We start from the raw sequence: 17,357 nt of genomic DNA, 5'->3' as shown, positions 1-17,357 counted from the left end.
AAATATTAAATAATTTTAAGATTCTATGGAGAAGGATGATACATAAATTATTTTTATATGAAATAATTTTTAAAAATTTTCTATGGGTCAATTGATCCTATAGCTTTGCCGTTGATAATATTTAAATGTAAAATGTTGCTTCGTGGAAAGTAATATTAGTGATTTGTTAAAATTAAATTAAAATATAATTTTATATGTATAATTATAAAATAATTAAAGTTTATGAACCACGTTATAAATTAAATCAAAATTTATATGTGAGTTTAATATTTATTTCAAGTCAAAAAAAAAAAGGTGATATGTAAGTTGTTATTTAAATTATATTTTTGTGTGAATATTTATATTATACTTTAAATCCCATAATTGAGTTAGTGTCACAAGTCCACGAGACATCTACTAAATAAAATGCATTCTTTTGCCTTATTATATTTGAAGAACTAAAACCTCATTTATAAATATATATATATATATATATTCACGAATACATGCTATAAATTAATTATTATTTAATTTATTAATTTATTTGAAAATACTAAATATATGTCCAATCAACTACAATGATATATAAAATCAACTAATTTAATACCGAATAACTAAACAAAACCCACGTAGTAATAAGTTGTAACATAGCCTACCCAAATGATTCATTAAAATGATAGAAGAACAAAATTATTTGGTGCAAAAGAGTGGAGCTCATTAATATTGTTTCTTAGCTGTACTTTACCAGAATACCATATGCAATTATCATGGAGAAACCCTAAGACATGAATTAAAATAGTTGTTTGAAAATCTGCCCCCAATAAACCCATCAAGAGTTTGACTTCCACCTTTTAAGATGGATCAAATCATTTTATATCTTTCGGATCTATATTCCATCTCACGTTATCAAATATTGAATTTGAAACATCAACAATCAATAAACAATAACATTACCTTATTAATTCAATGCATCTTGATGACTTAGTATCACAATGGAAACATCAACTCTCTCTCTCTATTCCCATAATAAACAAAAATATATATATATATATATGCTACACCAATAACTTTGGGATTTTTTTTTTTTTGCAATTTAGAAGTTATAAGAAATTGATTTGTAAACTCAAATAACTTCAAATAGTTAAAAGCCCAGCCAGCATCTGGATAAAATGGGTAATCTGTTGTTACAATGCAGCAATATCAGTGGATAGTGGCATTTTAATTCCAAAATGGTTAATCAGATCCTGAATACCACAATAAGGACGACCTTGCTATTCTATGGCAGCCATGTTTTCTTCTGAAAAATGGTCATCGGATTTGGCATACCACAAGAAGGAAGAATAACTTAAACCTTACTCTTGCTATTCTACTCTGGCCGTGTTTTCTACAGAGAAGTAATTTGATGTGTTGTGATTGGTGTCTCGAGCACCATCGTACTGAAGCACTCTCAGTCTCCCTTCCTGCGTTTAGTAGCAATCTTTGTTAATGGACTAATGATCTTACTAGGTTTGTGGTTCAAGAATATTGTGGGCAAATAAAACACCATTTATTTATTTAGATACACCAACCTTGGTTCCATACACAAGACCTCCTCCAGGGAAAGGATGAAAGCATGCAACATTTACCTCATCCTCTGCGCTAGGAAGTACCCTCACAAGTTCCATATCCGAAACTCTATATACCTGATGGACGAAACAACACACTGTTATGCCAGATTCCCAACATTGTAAACTCAGAAAAGAAAGATGAAGTTTCGAAAAGCATTATATCAACTAGTTGGCAGTACAATGCATGTAAGATTAAACGCATTACAAGCAACAAGTAAAATCCTTCTGCTCCCCTCTTCACCCAAACAAATTATCGGTTATAAGATCAAAACAACATTAACTCCAGTAAAACAGTTTTATATGGATAAATACATTCACATTGATTTATACCAAGTGAAATTTGATCTAATTATAAAATTCAATCAACAGTAGATTGATCAAAAATAGGTTCAAACTAAGATCAAGCCAAACATTGGAAAGAATAGGCAAAGTTGAAAGCAAATCTTAATATAAAAAGGGTCATATAAGATGTATAATGAAAGTTGGTGTCCATAAGGACCATACTTCCTAAAAGTAATTGAATAAAGAAATGGAAGTTGAACAACCATAACGTAGGCCCACACAGGACCCACATCCATGAATAGTTGATATCCCACAACTATAGAATTGTGATACAGTTCATTTCCAAACAGTTGGAAGTTAATATAATATCAGACATTCAGACTATAAGATTTACTGTGTCAACCATTTTTTGTAACTTGAAATTCAGTTTTGAGATTTCAGTATATAAACATCTTCAACTAACAATTAGGGTCTTAAAAAAACAGTACCAAAAAATGATTATATCTTGAAGAGCAAATGAATCGTACAGCTTTAGTCAACTAACTTCTCAATAATCCAAATATTGTGAATTTGGACAAAGCCCATGTCAGATATCATAACATTGCTTGAAATATAATAAATCATTTACAACTGAATTTTCCACGTTACCTTACTTAGAGCAATCCAACAGATTCTATCAATAAATATATTCCAGATTGAAATAGAGAAGCAGAGAAGAGAAAACTGTTGGCAGAGGGACAAAAGACATTCATAATATGCAGAAAATATAGAATAACTTAAGAGGAACTTCTACCTCTAGTACTGTGTATATAGGAGACGTCGTTTTTCCGTCAATTATGATGCTTTTAAGAAGAGAACCATGACGCCGACCATAGGCAAGTAATATGTGCTCAGAAGTCGGTGAGAACTGCATGCGTGACATTAAATACAGAAATCAGAAACATTTATGCCCCTATTCTAGGCCAATACAGTACCTCCTTTTTTTTCGGCCAGAAGGCCAATACAATACCTCTAATTCCATTCATTTATACAAATGGCATGTAAGAAATTTAAGCATTAGTAACAACAGAAATTAAAATAAGGAAAAATAATATTTGAACAAATTAATCACATACTAACTGGAGCAACAGCCAGTACTGATATTCTAACAGATATATCATACCATCAATACAAAAGAAAAGGTAGGAACAAACAGATTCCAATGGCCAAATCATGTTGCCCATGACATTTTTGGTTTGGTCATAGCTGACTACGCAATATGAACCATGATTGGAACAACTTTAAGCATCCAAGGAACGAAGCAATTCTCTTGGTAAAATATAAAGTAAATTATGTCTTCCAATAATGAATTGAAAAACTGTTGGGAGTTCGATGTGAAGGCATCAGGCAAAAAAAGAGGAATTCCAGAACTTAGCATAAACTGGGGAATGAGCATCAATACCAAAATTACGATGACTAAAACAGTTTCACATCCTTGAGGAGTTCTCTTTGTTGATTAATATGTTGGAATTGGGTTGTTGAGGGGAGAGGGGAGGAGGAGATATTTCATTGTGGTTATTTTTTATGGCTAACATTCAGTACTGGTACCTTCTGTAGCAAGCTTTGAGATTATCAATTACAAGCAACTGACCTGAATTGATGTCAAAGAATGTGCAGCTCTAATTGCTCGCGAAACAAGCACTGAACCAAAGCTGCATTGTTTCAAAGAACATTGCATGGATAAGATAACCATCCACCAAATATCACTAAAACAATATGTACTAGAGCACAAAAGGAATGAACTTTACGTTGCCTTCTCAAGGGAATATATCCGAAGCTCATATACGACTTGGTGTGCTGAGATTGGATGTCGAGTTGGGGATGTTCCAGCCCCACCATCTTGATGGACCAATGCCTGTAATCGAGGATCAGCTTCCGAATGAGGAAGCACACAAGCAACACAAGCAGCTAAAAATTTCCCACAAGGTGAAAAATGTGCACCCATTTCACTGCGAACACATAATGCAGCCACGAATTGCCATAACATAAACAGGATGACATGCTAATGAAATACAATATTAGAGGGCAACCACAAATTTAAGAAAGCCAAGTCTTTTTGTGATGGAACAATATTGAACAAATAAAAAGGAAATTTGCAATGTCTTGTGCATAGAGAGATGTATAAGAGATGAATGCATACCAAGTAAAATAAATTAGCTCTTAGAGACAAAGCAGTGTTTAATGACAAAGGCAAATTTAAGAGCATCAAACTGTAGGAACAAATAAAAGATGATTACCTACAAAGGACAGCATGTGGTATGGTTAAGCGGCATTTGCCAACATTTAGTAGTGCACAAGGATTTTCTATATCATATGACCACACTTTAAGCTTCACCGTGCAAGGCAACTCGGCAGCCGCAGCTACAGCCATTGATGTGGCAAGTTCAGATTGGAGTCGACTTATAATTCGTTCAGCATCAGTGCCATCATGCAGAGAATTGCTAGGCACAGGAACTTCACCAGTTTCAGAAACTAAGCGAGACCGTGAAATATTTTGCAATCCAATTCTTCCAAAAACCCCGGATTGGCTAATACTGTTGGATATTCCCAAAGAAGATGCGGCAGCCTCCACATTACCGACCAAAGGCCGCAATATCGAGGAAGACCCTGTGTATTGAGTTAAATTTTCGTGACCAGTGTCACTATGAGGACGCATTGAGGGAAAAGTTGTTTGTTGACCCATTACCCACCCTTGCAGAAATGGAAGCTCCCAACATATAGCTCCCAAGGGTAAAAATTGCAGAAGTGGCCGAAATTCCCTGGCATCTTGTCGATCAGAAACATGTCTAGGCACTCGCCTCTGTGCACTACTATAACTACTGCGGTTAGTAGAGTTAGGTTCCTCAGTTTCCCTTATAGGCTGAATTTCATCAGTAACCATAGCATTGAAAGAGGGTTCGGCTGCACCAGTTTCCATCCTAAAAGCAACTGAGGTATTTACAAGATTCTCTGAACCAGAATACAAGTGAGAAGGAATTGGAGGAACTGCCTCCATGGGAGATGCTGTGCTATTATACTGTTCTCCCATTGTTGTATCTGTTTGAAATTGCATTGGAGGAGAATGCCCAGCCTGCGTACCAGATGACCCAACAAGCCTACTAACGTACTGCAAATCCATTCTCGAATCATCTATGGAAAATGAAGGCACAATCATGCAAGGCAATGACATCAGGGAGGGATCAGCAGCCAAACCGACCTGATCACTAGATTGACCACATGTCACAAAAACTGCAGGAGGATGATGATGGAAGTAGCCCTGCGATGTTGCTTTTGTCATTGAAGAATCTGAAGAGTCAAGATCATTCACCTGCATATCAGTCCAATAATGTAATCCATACGATAGATGAAATAAAAAAATCAAAAAAAGGGAAAAAAACATTGGAGAATTTACCTCAGCAGTCAAGAGAAATGGAGCAGCATGTGGGTGAAAGTGTACAGCTCGTAGAGATCGTCGTGTCTTCAATATAATGGCTGGTGACGAACCCTCTCCATTCTTATTGTAGTCCCATATGTACAACTGAAACATGATACAAAACGTAAATGCTGTGAGACCCACATAAACATGCTTCACAAGCTTAAGGATATAATGCAGGCGGAGATAAGAATTTCAAGCATAAAGGCATTATATGACAAGATCACAGGCAATATTCAACACCTTGTGACCACATGCAACTGCAAGAAGTTCTCCTTCTGCATGAAAAGCAAGGGAAGCAATTGGACGATCTGCAAGTGTAAAAGTGGGCAAGAACACATGTACATAATAAGTTTAAGAACAACACTTCTAAAATCACAAAAAAATTGTTGGAGTGGGAAGTACAGAAATCACGAGATCCTAAACACTCTGCAGTCTTTGCATCCCACAAACGAACTTCATGATCCAAGCTCCCACTTGCAAGAATTTCTGGATGCACTGGGTGAAATCTAACCTGTAAAAGCTCCATTAGGATTTATACAACGCTATATAACTCTTTTGTTTTATCAAAGCATAATAATTCATAAACTGCATACTAAACTATAACTGCTTTAAATTTACCTAACCTAAGCTCATCTAGACCCTGCTCTAAGTCAAGCTAAGTGGTTTTCAAGTAAAAGCTTAAACATTTAAACCTTAGGCCTCATAGCAAACCAGATGCCATCAGGAATCAAAGCCACCTGAGGCCTTCAACTAGTAGCCACCACTTATCCCATGAAGAAAACTCCCAGACAATTTAAGGAGCCAGGGTAAAAGAAGGTTGGTAACATAGCAACCAAATTAATAGAAGACGTTGCACTTATGTTATTCTCTTTGCCTTAAAGAAACAACAGGTATTGTGCCTTTTAACAAATTGCCTTCTAGAATTATCATTTTCAGTAAGGATTACCATAAGATACCACCAAAATTATCTAACAAGAAAGTTACATTTTAGAACAGCAAAGTCAATCAGGGATTACCAAATCCTAACTTGCACAATAAGTAAAAATGTACTCACCACCCAAGGTGTTCTCCGATGACCACTCAAGACCTTTAAGCACTTTCCCTTTTGATAATCAATAATCTTCACAGTGTGATCACCACTACAAGTAAAAAGACGAAGAAAATACTACAAGCCAAGCCATGAAATCTGGTGAAGAAAAGGAGAACATTCACACAAGTACAACTTACTGGGTAGAAGCAAGTGTTCTTCCATCAGGACTAAAAGCTGCTGCAATTGTTGACCTTGGAGGAGGTACCAGAGGACAATATTTGCCTGATAAATGCAGCAAAGACTCTTCCTCAGCCCTATAAAAGAAAAGAATAGTAACAACAATGATTATGAATGGCTTGTCAGGATAAAATAAAACAGAAAATTGATTTTCAAAAAAGACATGCTACCCTTGCACAAGAAATGAAAAATAGAAAAAAAAACAAATACAGTTGAAGAGTCAAGTACCATGACAGAATACCATGTCTGGCATCTCTAATGGGTTCAGTCCAAGGTGAAGAATAGACAATTCGTTTAGGTGCTTCTCCCCACTGCTTCTTTGGTACATATTTTGTTCTAGGAGAGACTTCTCTCTTCCCTAACAGATGTAATATATTTTTACTGCTGAAAAGGAAAATAAAACAGAACTGCATTTAAGCAAGATATTCATATAAACAAAAACTAAAAACTTAATAAGCTTCATGATCCTTTACAAGTTTAAAATAATTATTTCTCAATAAACCCTAGTTACATGAACACAACACTAAGAAATAAGATTTGCATGCTAACAAATCCACTTGAAATTAAAATAGATGAAATGTGGCAAGTGAAAGTGTAGAAAACTTAAGGTGGTGTTTGAGAACATTCATTTAAGATGGACTTAGGTTTTAAAAATAGTGAGAGTAAAATTATTTCAATTCACTGACTTGCTAGATGCCTATTTAGTAGTGAATTTGAAATACCTATAGATATTTTTGAAATTAAATTCAAGCTTTATTCCTTTGAAATATATAATCATATTGAATTCGACTAATTTACATACAATGCATGCATATCTTTCTAAGAATTTATATAGCAAATAAATCCAAATCCAAGTCTTCAAATTCATATTCATAAACATAGCATAAATAATTTGAGAAAATGACAATAACTTAAAATCCGTATAAAGTAAAAGTTGACTTTATTGTTGCCTTCAATCAAAGGCAACGCCAATCAGTTGAGCAATATATTTTAAAATAATGAATAAAGCAATTGAGCACCAAGAAAACGTAAAATCACAAACAACATAACATCTCCAAGCAACCAGATCAATCTAATTAGATTTCCTAAGAATTGAACATATTAACAAAGGCATAACCTCTATACAGAAGCATTTAGTAAGGTGTAAGCAAGAAATATACCAAAAAAATAAAATTATGCAAAATTAGATCAAACCAAGCTACGGAATAGGATTTAGCTAAAACCAAAAATCTAGAATTCTAAGCTTTCTTGGTGACCCAAGACAACACAAGCAAAATTTGAAAAAAAAAATGAAAATATAAAATTCAACAATCTAAATTCAGTTTCAATTCCGACCTGCGTCGACGATTAATAGAAGCAAAAAGTAATGTACAAACACGAAATCTATGAAATAAGTGATCCATAATTAGGTCAATTCAAGCTACGTAATAGGATTTAGCTAAAACCGAATTCTAGAATTCTAGACTTTCTTAGTGATCCAAAACAACACAAACGCGAAAAAGAAGATGAAAAAAAAGAGAGGGTACTATTAAATCATAAAATCAGTTTCTACTCCGACCTGCGACGACGATTGCTGGAGGGTTGATATCGGAAGGAAGCTCGATCGTGCGGCCAGGTATGTCCGGTCATTTTTCAACAAAACGAAAGTCATAACAATCTAGGCATATTTTTCCCCTTAATTATTCTTTCTTCAAACAAAATCGTAGCAATTAAGGTGTTTGAAGTTGGGATTTGGTGGAGAATTCTCGTTTTCTCCTTTATCTCTTACGAGATCTCAATGGAAAGTACGAACTAAATCACTTTTCCGCTATGTGAATTGGAGAAGATTGAAATGGTGATAAAACCTAAAGAGGGAAAGGAAGAGGGAGCTCAGGACAGACAGAGAGAGGGGTTAAAAATGAGTCCATGTGAGGTAAAATGGGTTAAGTTTCACTTTCACCTCAACGGGAAATATTTTTGAAGGGACCAAATTAAAATATTCTTTTATGAGTAAAAATGTGATTTTTTTTTATTGTACACTTATAATTTTATAATTTTTAAATAACAATTTTATCATTTTAGGATTAAAATGTGAATTTATTATTATTAATTTATAGGTTTTCAAATTTTAATGGGTTAGAATAAAAAATTTTCCTTTTAGGTAACACCCTGCGTTCAAATTTAATGGTGAAACGAAATATAAGATGTCACGTTAATTCTCAAAATAATTCCAAATAAGTTCAAAATGAAACATTTGTCATGTATAATTAAAATATAAATTTAACTAGATTAAAACATTAATTCGAAGATGTCATGCCTTATTGATGATAATCAAATAATAACTCAACAAAAACGAGCTTAAGAATAGCATTCGGGCCCAAAAAAATAAAATAGAGCTGTAAAACTCGAGACTTAGTAGCCCCTGAATCATGAAATTTGAAACCATTTGCCCGCTCTCGAGACTTGATGTGCAAATCTAGATATTTTGAGTCAAGTCCCTAGAGGTGTTCAAACGGTCGATTTAGTTAATACCTTAATCGAATTACCATTAATCGAATTAACTGAAATTTTAAAATCTTTAACCTTTAACAAAATTAAATTTTTTTAAAAGCTTATTAATCGACCGAAATAATTTTAGTTAACTCGAACAATTAACCAAAATTTTTACATGTTTTTTCCTTCGTTCAAACATGAAAATAAAAGCAATTGTAATGTCCTTTTTCTTTGTTTTTAATTCAAATATGAATAAAATCAAAAAACAACAAATAACACGATAAAATACTAAATTAAAATCATAATAACAAACGGTAGATTAAAAACATAGCTAGTGACCTCTTCAATGCTTACACAAACACTAGATTAAAAATTGTCGAGTGATGAAATGAAAGGGAAAAAAAAGGATAAATTGAAGGGTGAAGAAGATGGTCGAGCGGTGCCCCCCAGCATTTAGACTTTGCTTTGAAAACAAAAACAAACAAACAAATGCTTAAGTTGCCTAGCACGAATTATTTGCTTAAGTTAGGTTTCTTTCATTCTCTCTCCCTCTTTAATTTTTTTATTCTTTTAGTTTAAATATATATAAATCCATTAATTTTTATATTTTGGGCTTACATAATGTATTAGACATATTTAATATATCATATCTATAATATATTATTAATAATTTTAATTAATCGAATTATGTGATTCATTATTTAATTTCAAACTGAATTAACTGATAAGCAAAAAAAAAAAAAAACTTTAACTAATCCTTGACTGAATTAGATTCGATCAATGTTGTTTGTACCAAACTACACGATCCGATTAGATTGATTGGACCATGAATCAATTGGGGTACCAATCTAGAGAGGGGTTTTGAACTGATTGACCCAGAATCGAAATGGATCAATTGAATCGAGAAAAAAATAGATTGAATTAGATTTTTTTTATTTTTAAAATTTTTAATATATTTTTTCAATCGAACTGGTTGAACCAATCGAACAGGCGAATTGGTGGCCTGATTGATTCAAACATTAGCTCGATTTAAAAAAAATTGGATTCAATGACCAACTAATTAACCAAACACTTCGATTCAATTAGTTAAGTTAGTTGAAAGCGAAAAATGCATACCCCTACAAGTCTCGATACCTAATGACCAAGTACCAATACTTGTTCATTTGATTTGTAGAAAAAGACCAAATTTTGAATAAGTCTTGAAACTTATTCATCATGGTTTCAAGATTTGAGCTAGAAATGTAGAAAATACCATTTCAAATCATTCTAACATGCTTCAAAATAAACCTAAACATATCCAAACATGCCTCAAGAGTATATGCACGAAACAAACATATCAATCTAAGTTTGAAACACATTTTTTTATCCAAAAACATGTTTAATTAAAATATAGTTAACGAAGTTTTGTACTAAAAAAAAACCAGTTATATAATGTCATCCATAAAATCATATTAGTCAATATCAATTTTGATTCTAAAGTTCAAATAAAACTAAACATGCCAAATATGTATTGACATGTTGGTGTCATGGGCAGCGGATCAAAGCTCATGATGAATGTGTTGGAAAAACGGGTTTGGAAAACGTAACGAAAAATAAATTTAGAGAAAAACTAGGGTTTTAAATTTTTTTCCAAAACAAGATATTGGTTGTGATATCTAAATTAATAAATACTTAATCATTGTACCTTTTCAATTTGTCTAGGATTAGCACCTCGACCGAGTAGTCTTCTCCGCTATCCTCAAGCTCATGTTTGGCGAGTGTGGGCTCTTTTCGAATCAAAAAATTTTTCACAAAAATTACCAGTGGAATAATTTTGCAATTTCTAAACTTTTGGGTCAAGCTGTAAATCAGAAAAATATCTATAGAAAATTTCTAGAATAATCTTTTTAGAGAATTTTCCCTCTACAACTTTCTCTTGAATTCAAGTGTATGAAAAATAGTGACCCAATACTCTCTTTATACAGGGAGATTTTAGAGAGTTCAACAATGATTAAACTTAATCACTTTAATATTAAATTTAATCTAATATTTATCTTGTAAAAATAATATTAGATTAAATATTAGATTAAATTTAATACTAAATCTTATAAAATAATAGAATGTTTATCTACAAGATAAACATTAAATAAATTTAATATTAAGATAATCACTTTAATATTAAATTAATAAAATACTATTAAGATAAGTCTTAAATTAAATTTAATATTAAACTATTAAAATAATACTATTTTTGGAATAATTAATCTGAAATCAAATTCTCTGATAGAGTCTCAGTAGGAGTGTAACTCTTCAACTCAACCACCGAAGACCAACAGCCACCGGCCACCAAGATGTTGCCGTCGCAGCCACCAGCATCGCCTTGTCCGATGATGTTATTGTGAAACCCTTATGGCACCCCGAGCCAGTTCGATTCGGGTCAATGATGACCCGACCAGTCTGATCTAGCCATCGGTCGGACTATCGGCCTAGTTTCACATACCGTGTAATACCCCCTACCCGTATTCATTGCAGGAATAGGGTACGAGGTATTACCGGAGTTTACGAGTTAATTTTTTTTTCCAATATAGCCCCTTTTATAAATATCTAACCTTTCCTAAAATTTTAAACCAAAAATAATCCACATCAACCAACCCAATTCAACATATTTTCAAGATAGGTTATCGCATATATATTCACGCATATTTATAAGATAACATCATCACATACCAAAACCAAGATTTGTTAGTCATACCATTGGCTGACCTTACATTCATTTCACAGAATCATTTACTTTATTAGCTTATACATGCCATTGATTTCCAAAATAAAGCTTCTTTATATACCGAAATCCTGAGGTTGATAGTGTGATGTGTCTCCGACCAAATCCGACCTCCGAGCTCTTAACACTACAAAACAGGGGAAAAGGAAACAGGGTAAGCACTTTGTGCTTAGTAAGCTCATGTAACAAGAATTATACTTACCTAATATTTTCAATACAATACAATAAACATTCATATATCCATTCAATGCATTATTACCCTAACATGCTCAAACTCAACATTCAAGTTAGTACTATAATTTCCATGTACCAATAATATATACTATGATTGATGAGCTCATCAATACCATGATTTCCATTTTCTTGTTATTTTTCCATATTTATCCCGTTGAATTTATCGGAATTTCGATGGATTTTTTTCAGAGGTACACTTTTAATGTACAATTCCGGGTCCGTCAAATCATATTCATGTGTGCACATTTCCATTTCAGAGAGCACACTCCAGCGAACCTTATCCTTACAGCGGGATTACCAGTCCAGGTTGAATCCCTTGTAATATAAACTCATAGAGTATTGTCGGGATTACCAGTCCAGGCTAAATCCCCTGCAACGACAATTACTCTAATAAGCTTGGATCTGAATTACCAGTCCAGGCTAAATTCAGACCCTAATTCGGATTACTCATCCGGGCTAAATCCATTTTCCACATATCACCCGTCCGGGCTAGATCCTTTTTACCGTCAATTCCTTTTCAGAGATCCATCGAAATTTCCTTTCATTCAACCGAGATTTCTTCCCCTTTTTATCAAATATATCAATGTTTCATAAATTTTCATACAATGAACTTTCAAATCATATTCACATCAATAACATACATTTCAAGCATATAAGAATATAATTCAAGTTACATGAACTTACCTTGATACTTGTTCGTGTACAAAAATCTACTAATCCTGAACTTTTTCCTTTCCTCGATCTAGCTTCGTATTTGAATCTTCTGGATCTAAATAAATAAATTTAATTATCAATTTAATGCATTTCATGTTCATATGCAACAATTTTTATAATTTCATTATTATTATTTATAGTTTATTCAAAGTTGTCTATTTGAGTCATAGTCACTAAATTATTTATAACTCGAGGTACAGAACTCCAAATTAAGATATGTTAATTTTACCTGAAACTAGACTCATATATCTTCTTACCATAAAATTTTCAGAATTTTTGGTTTAGCCAATAAGTACAGTTTATTCTTTAAAGTCACCCCTGTTCTGTTGTCTGACAGTTCTAACCCTTCTTCACTAAAAATTAATTATCTCTTCATACAGAATTCGAATGATGTTCCTGTTTCTTTCTTTTGAAAATAGACTCATTCAGAATTCTAGAAATATAAATTTAATCCCATAATTATGTTTATTCAATTTTTTATGATTTTTCAAAGTCAGAACAGGGGAACTTTTATTCATTCTGACCTTGACTCACAAAATTCATTATATCTCATGATTTACAGATCCATTGCTTACACCGTTTCTTCTATGAGAAACTAGATTCAATAAGCTTTAATTTCATATTTTTTTCATCTTCTAATTCGATTTCTAAAATTTATGGTGATTTTTCAAAGTTAGTCTACTGCTGCTGTCCAATATTGTTTAAGTGCAAGCTGTTTATTACCATTTTTCCCTTAAGCTTTTAATAAATAACAATTTCGTCCCTACTCAATTAGCCTCTCAATTGAGCTGATTTTTCTCAATTAACACTTTATCCTATCACCTTAAACTAGTTTACAACCTTTAGGAATCAAAATTTCAGCAATAGACTTTAATTCCAAACATTTTCACAATTAGGTCCTAAAAATCAATTTCTATTGAAATTACCTAATAAAATCATCTCATAAACAAATTAAAGCTTTAATTTTGTTCTATTTCATCATAAACTTACAGAACTCAACCATGGTGACTTTCAATTTCATCTGTGAAATCAAAAACTAATGAATTTAATAGTAGGACCTAGTTGTAAAAGTCTTAGAAACACAAAAATTACAAGAAAAAGGAAAGGATTAACTCACTTGGTGCAAAAATTATGGAATACCAGCTTATAGAACCCTCCTATGGAGTTTTTGGCTGCTGGAATTGAAGAGAAATGAAGAGAAATCTAGATATTTCCTATTTAGTCCTAGCTTTATTTAGTTAATTTTGCAATATTCTAATTTTGCCCTTAATTTATCAATTTTCCTGCAGATTTCATGCCCTTGCCGTCTAGTCCAAATAAATTTTGGGTCTAATTTCCTTTTAAATCATCTCTCATTAGACACTTAAGCTATTTAATCATCCCATCCACTTTTACACCTTTTACAATTTAGTCCTTTTCATTTAATTAACTATCCAAACATTAAAATTTCCTAACGAAATTTTAATACCACATTACTAACATTTCATAAATATTTATAAAATTATTTTTGACTCGGTCTTACGAGATAGAGGTCTCGATACCTTATTTTACCCAATTTCTTCAATAATTTATTTTTCTAATTAACCACTAAATCGGTAAAAATTTTTTATCAATATTTTCATACGATTTTCCTATCATATCAATTTTCATGCAAAAAAATTGAAATAAATTTATCTTTAAATTGGATTTGTGGTTACGAAACCACTATTCCGATAACCTTGAGTTTAGGCCATTACATATCGAGCTCAGTTTGACCAATTTCTGGGTCTTGGTCTCAATTTTGGGCCCCCGAGTCCAATTTTCGATCTTAGGTTCAATTTTCAAGTTCAATTATCCATTGGGCCAATTGTCTAACTTGAAAATTAATTTCCAAAATATTATATTAATTTTAATTGATTTGATTAAATTAATTTTGAGCAAAATTAATTTTTTCAAAAATCACTTAGATTTTCCAAATTAGTTTTTCAATAAAATTCTTTAATCAAATTCTCTAGTTGAATAATTCTTACAACCACTTAACTTAATTCCATATCAAATAAATCGACTCATTTAAATTATTCCCAAAGTCGTAGAATTTTCTTGTGATTCAAATGCAGTCCGATCGAGCTTATGTTGAGCTAGCGGAGGGGCCAATCAGACTTATACAATTAGGCTCTAGTAATTGCAATTATGTACAGAAGTATCTTCCAATAATTCGTAATTACTTAATCATGGAGTCAATCTACAAGAAGTACCATGATTGAATACTCCTTATTAGATACTCTTTACGAAAACAATTCATCCAACTACTTTGTCCAATGACTTCGTCATGTGTGTGTTACCCTCATATGATATCCTTGATTCATTTAAGTAAAATCCGTTCACTCAATAGAATCCTATTTTATCTCATTTGTCATCATTGTGTCTTTTTAATGATTAATATGATCAATGTCAACAAATGACTGTGTTAAATTGCTCGTTCGAGAACAAGCAACCCGTGGCCACGTTCCATATTTATAAATCCACACAATGCCAATTAGAGGATATCATTAACTCTTTAATTGATCTATGAATTCCACTGTTGCTAGTAAAGCCATGACATACACAAGTCATGTACCCAACATACCGGTTATGTGCTCGATCATTTTTAGAGCATAAGCCTCCACTTATATCAAAAGCACATGAGTTGCATACGCATGGTCAGTGATTAGCTTAGGATTTAGGTAAATCACACCATGAATGTCACAAATGAATTAATTCACAAACGAATTCAAAATTAATTCATCTTGGGTCCAGTCCAATGTATCATTTTACCAATGAAAACATGTCTTTACTTGTGGAGTTAACTGCTCCAATAGTCAAGGCTAGCCATCTCTCCAATTGGAATTGTAGACAACACAATAATCCTTCTCAGTATTTGAATCAAATGCTCACTTTGATTCTTTTACGGGATTACGTGCTCATTTAGATTATCTGCTGAAGTAAGTTGTCTTTCTCACAATGTAAACGTTCTTTACAATACCATTTATCTTTTGTTTGAACTTTCGACAATCAATGAGCTAATATTTGCTTGTCACAATTTTGCTATGCATGCAAAATATAAAAGACAAAAATAAAAAAGACTTAATAGTGAAATATGAAATTAAATTTATTTATTTATTCGCCATTCAAATAAATAGAAAACAGTTACATGTTTACTACAATATGAGCGCATTTCCCAACAGAATGCGTATAGAACTTCCCATAGAGGACAAATGATTAAATGGGGCTCATTTGCTCCACTTGAACTGGCCCGATTCATGAAACATATAGAGAAGCCCATCTACTTGAAGCCTTAGTAGCCCAGTGAAATACTCTAGTAAAACTAACGTTTCTTAGGTAATTATTGTAAATCCTAAGGGATAAAAATGTATGAAGTTTAAATCTTTTAGGACTCTCATCTTGTAGATAGACACTAATCTCAGTCGTTGATGTAATTCAATCATACCATTGGATTTGGGGGGAGGTTAACTATAAATAGGGGCGTCCCCCTCATTTGTAATCACTTAGTTGTAAACTGATCTGTCGTAATTTGATACGTCAAATTAGGCTTTCCAAAACACTCGTGGAGCTTATTCTCAAGTAATATACAAGTATTATCCATATTCTTGTTGATCTTTAGTTTTTACTATGAATATTCATTTTTGCTTCATTTTACTTATTTTGAGACCCCAATTGGCAAAATGGTGCCATGGAGAACAACGATGAGTTTGAGTTGGTGTAGGGAGACGAAAATATATTAACTTTGAGGAGAACTTCATTTGAAAATGGTGTCGCGACATTGATGCTAGGATGTTGCGACGCCGAGCTCCTTCTCCTCGAAGGTGCAAGGCTTTAACGAGAAATCAACATAGAGCTAACTGTTAAGAGAGTCACGATACTAAGGGTGTTATGTCGCGATATTGATCCCAATGTTGAGGCATCGAGCTTCTAAGATCACGATATCATTGAAGGTTGTGAAGTGAAGAAATCATGGTCACCACTAAGGATGTCGTGACATCGAGAACCCCTAGAGCCACAAGTGTGCCACTGTTAAGGGTGTCGCGTCACTGAAGCTTAGATGTCACGACATCATTGCCTAACAGGGTGAAAAATGTTGAAGAGAAGTAATCTTGTGTCCAACACCAACCCAAGTCAATACACACATTTTAAAGGCAATTTTGTCATTGTTAGGATTGAATTCTCATCTATTTAAAAGACCTTTGTTGAAAAAACGGGTTTGAAAAATGGAGCAGAAAATAAATTTAAGGAAAAACGAGAGTTTTAAATTTTTTTTCAAAATAAGATCTTGGTTGTGATATCTAAAGTAATAAACACTTAATCAAAATTGTACCTTTTCGATTCATTTAGGATAAGCACTTCTGAACACCCCTCACCTGTATTCAACACCGAAATAGGGTTACAGAGCATTACCAGACTTACAACACATTTAAACATAATTCTCATATATATTCACATTTCATGCGAACATTAATCAAACTCAAGCATAATGTCTCTATAATGAGCCTTCGAGGCCTTAAACATAATTTAGGAATGGTTCGGGACTAAACCGATAACTCAAGAAATTTTTAC

At 32.9% G+C, this 17,357-nt stretch overlaps 1 protein-coding gene across 5 annotated transcripts; it reads right to left on the bottom strand.

The window, feature by feature from the left end:
• Nucleotides 1-1,079: 1,079 nt before the first annotated feature.
• On the bottom strand, nt 1,080-8,580 carry LOC108456418 (uncharacterized). 5 transcript variants are annotated; one of them, XM_053030768.1, is made up of 14 exons: nt 8,148-8,548; nt 6,818-6,970; nt 6,550-6,666; nt 6,377-6,461; nt 5,725-5,833; nt 5,563-5,630; nt 5,299-5,424; nt 5,104-5,214; nt 4,145-5,013; nt 3,656-3,856; nt 3,499-3,559; nt 2,662-2,775; nt 1,548-1,661; nt 1,080-1,439 (listed from the first exon to the last, which is right to left on the bottom strand). In XM_053030768.1, exons 1-14 carry the CDS (start codon nt 8,216-8,218, stop codon nt 1,341-1,343), a joined length of 2,298 nt encoding a protein of 765 aa, XP_052886728.1. In that variant the 5' UTR covers nt 8,219-8,548; the 3' UTR covers nt 1,080-1,340. The 5 variants fall into 5 exon arrangements, with proteins under 5 accessions (XP_052886728.1, XP_017610507.1, XP_017610498.1 ...); XM_017755018.2 differs by having other exon boundaries at nt 6,818-6,973; nt 8,148-8,547; XM_017755009.2 differs by having other exon boundaries at nt 4,145-5,214; nt 6,818-6,973; nt 8,148-8,580.
• Nucleotides 8,581-17,357: the final 8,777 nt, after the last annotated feature.

The sequence above is a fragment of the Gossypium arboreum genome, chromosome 7, assembly GCF_025698485.1.
Source record: "Gossypium arboreum isolate Shixiya-1 chromosome 7, ASM2569848v2, whole genome shotgun sequence".
Classification (NCBI taxonomy): domain Eukaryota; kingdom Viridiplantae; phylum Streptophyta; class Magnoliopsida; order Malvales; family Malvaceae; genus Gossypium; species Gossypium arboreum.
The sequence above is the reverse complement of the archived record's forward strand: the minus strand, read 5'-3'. Positions and strand labels throughout refer to the sequence as shown.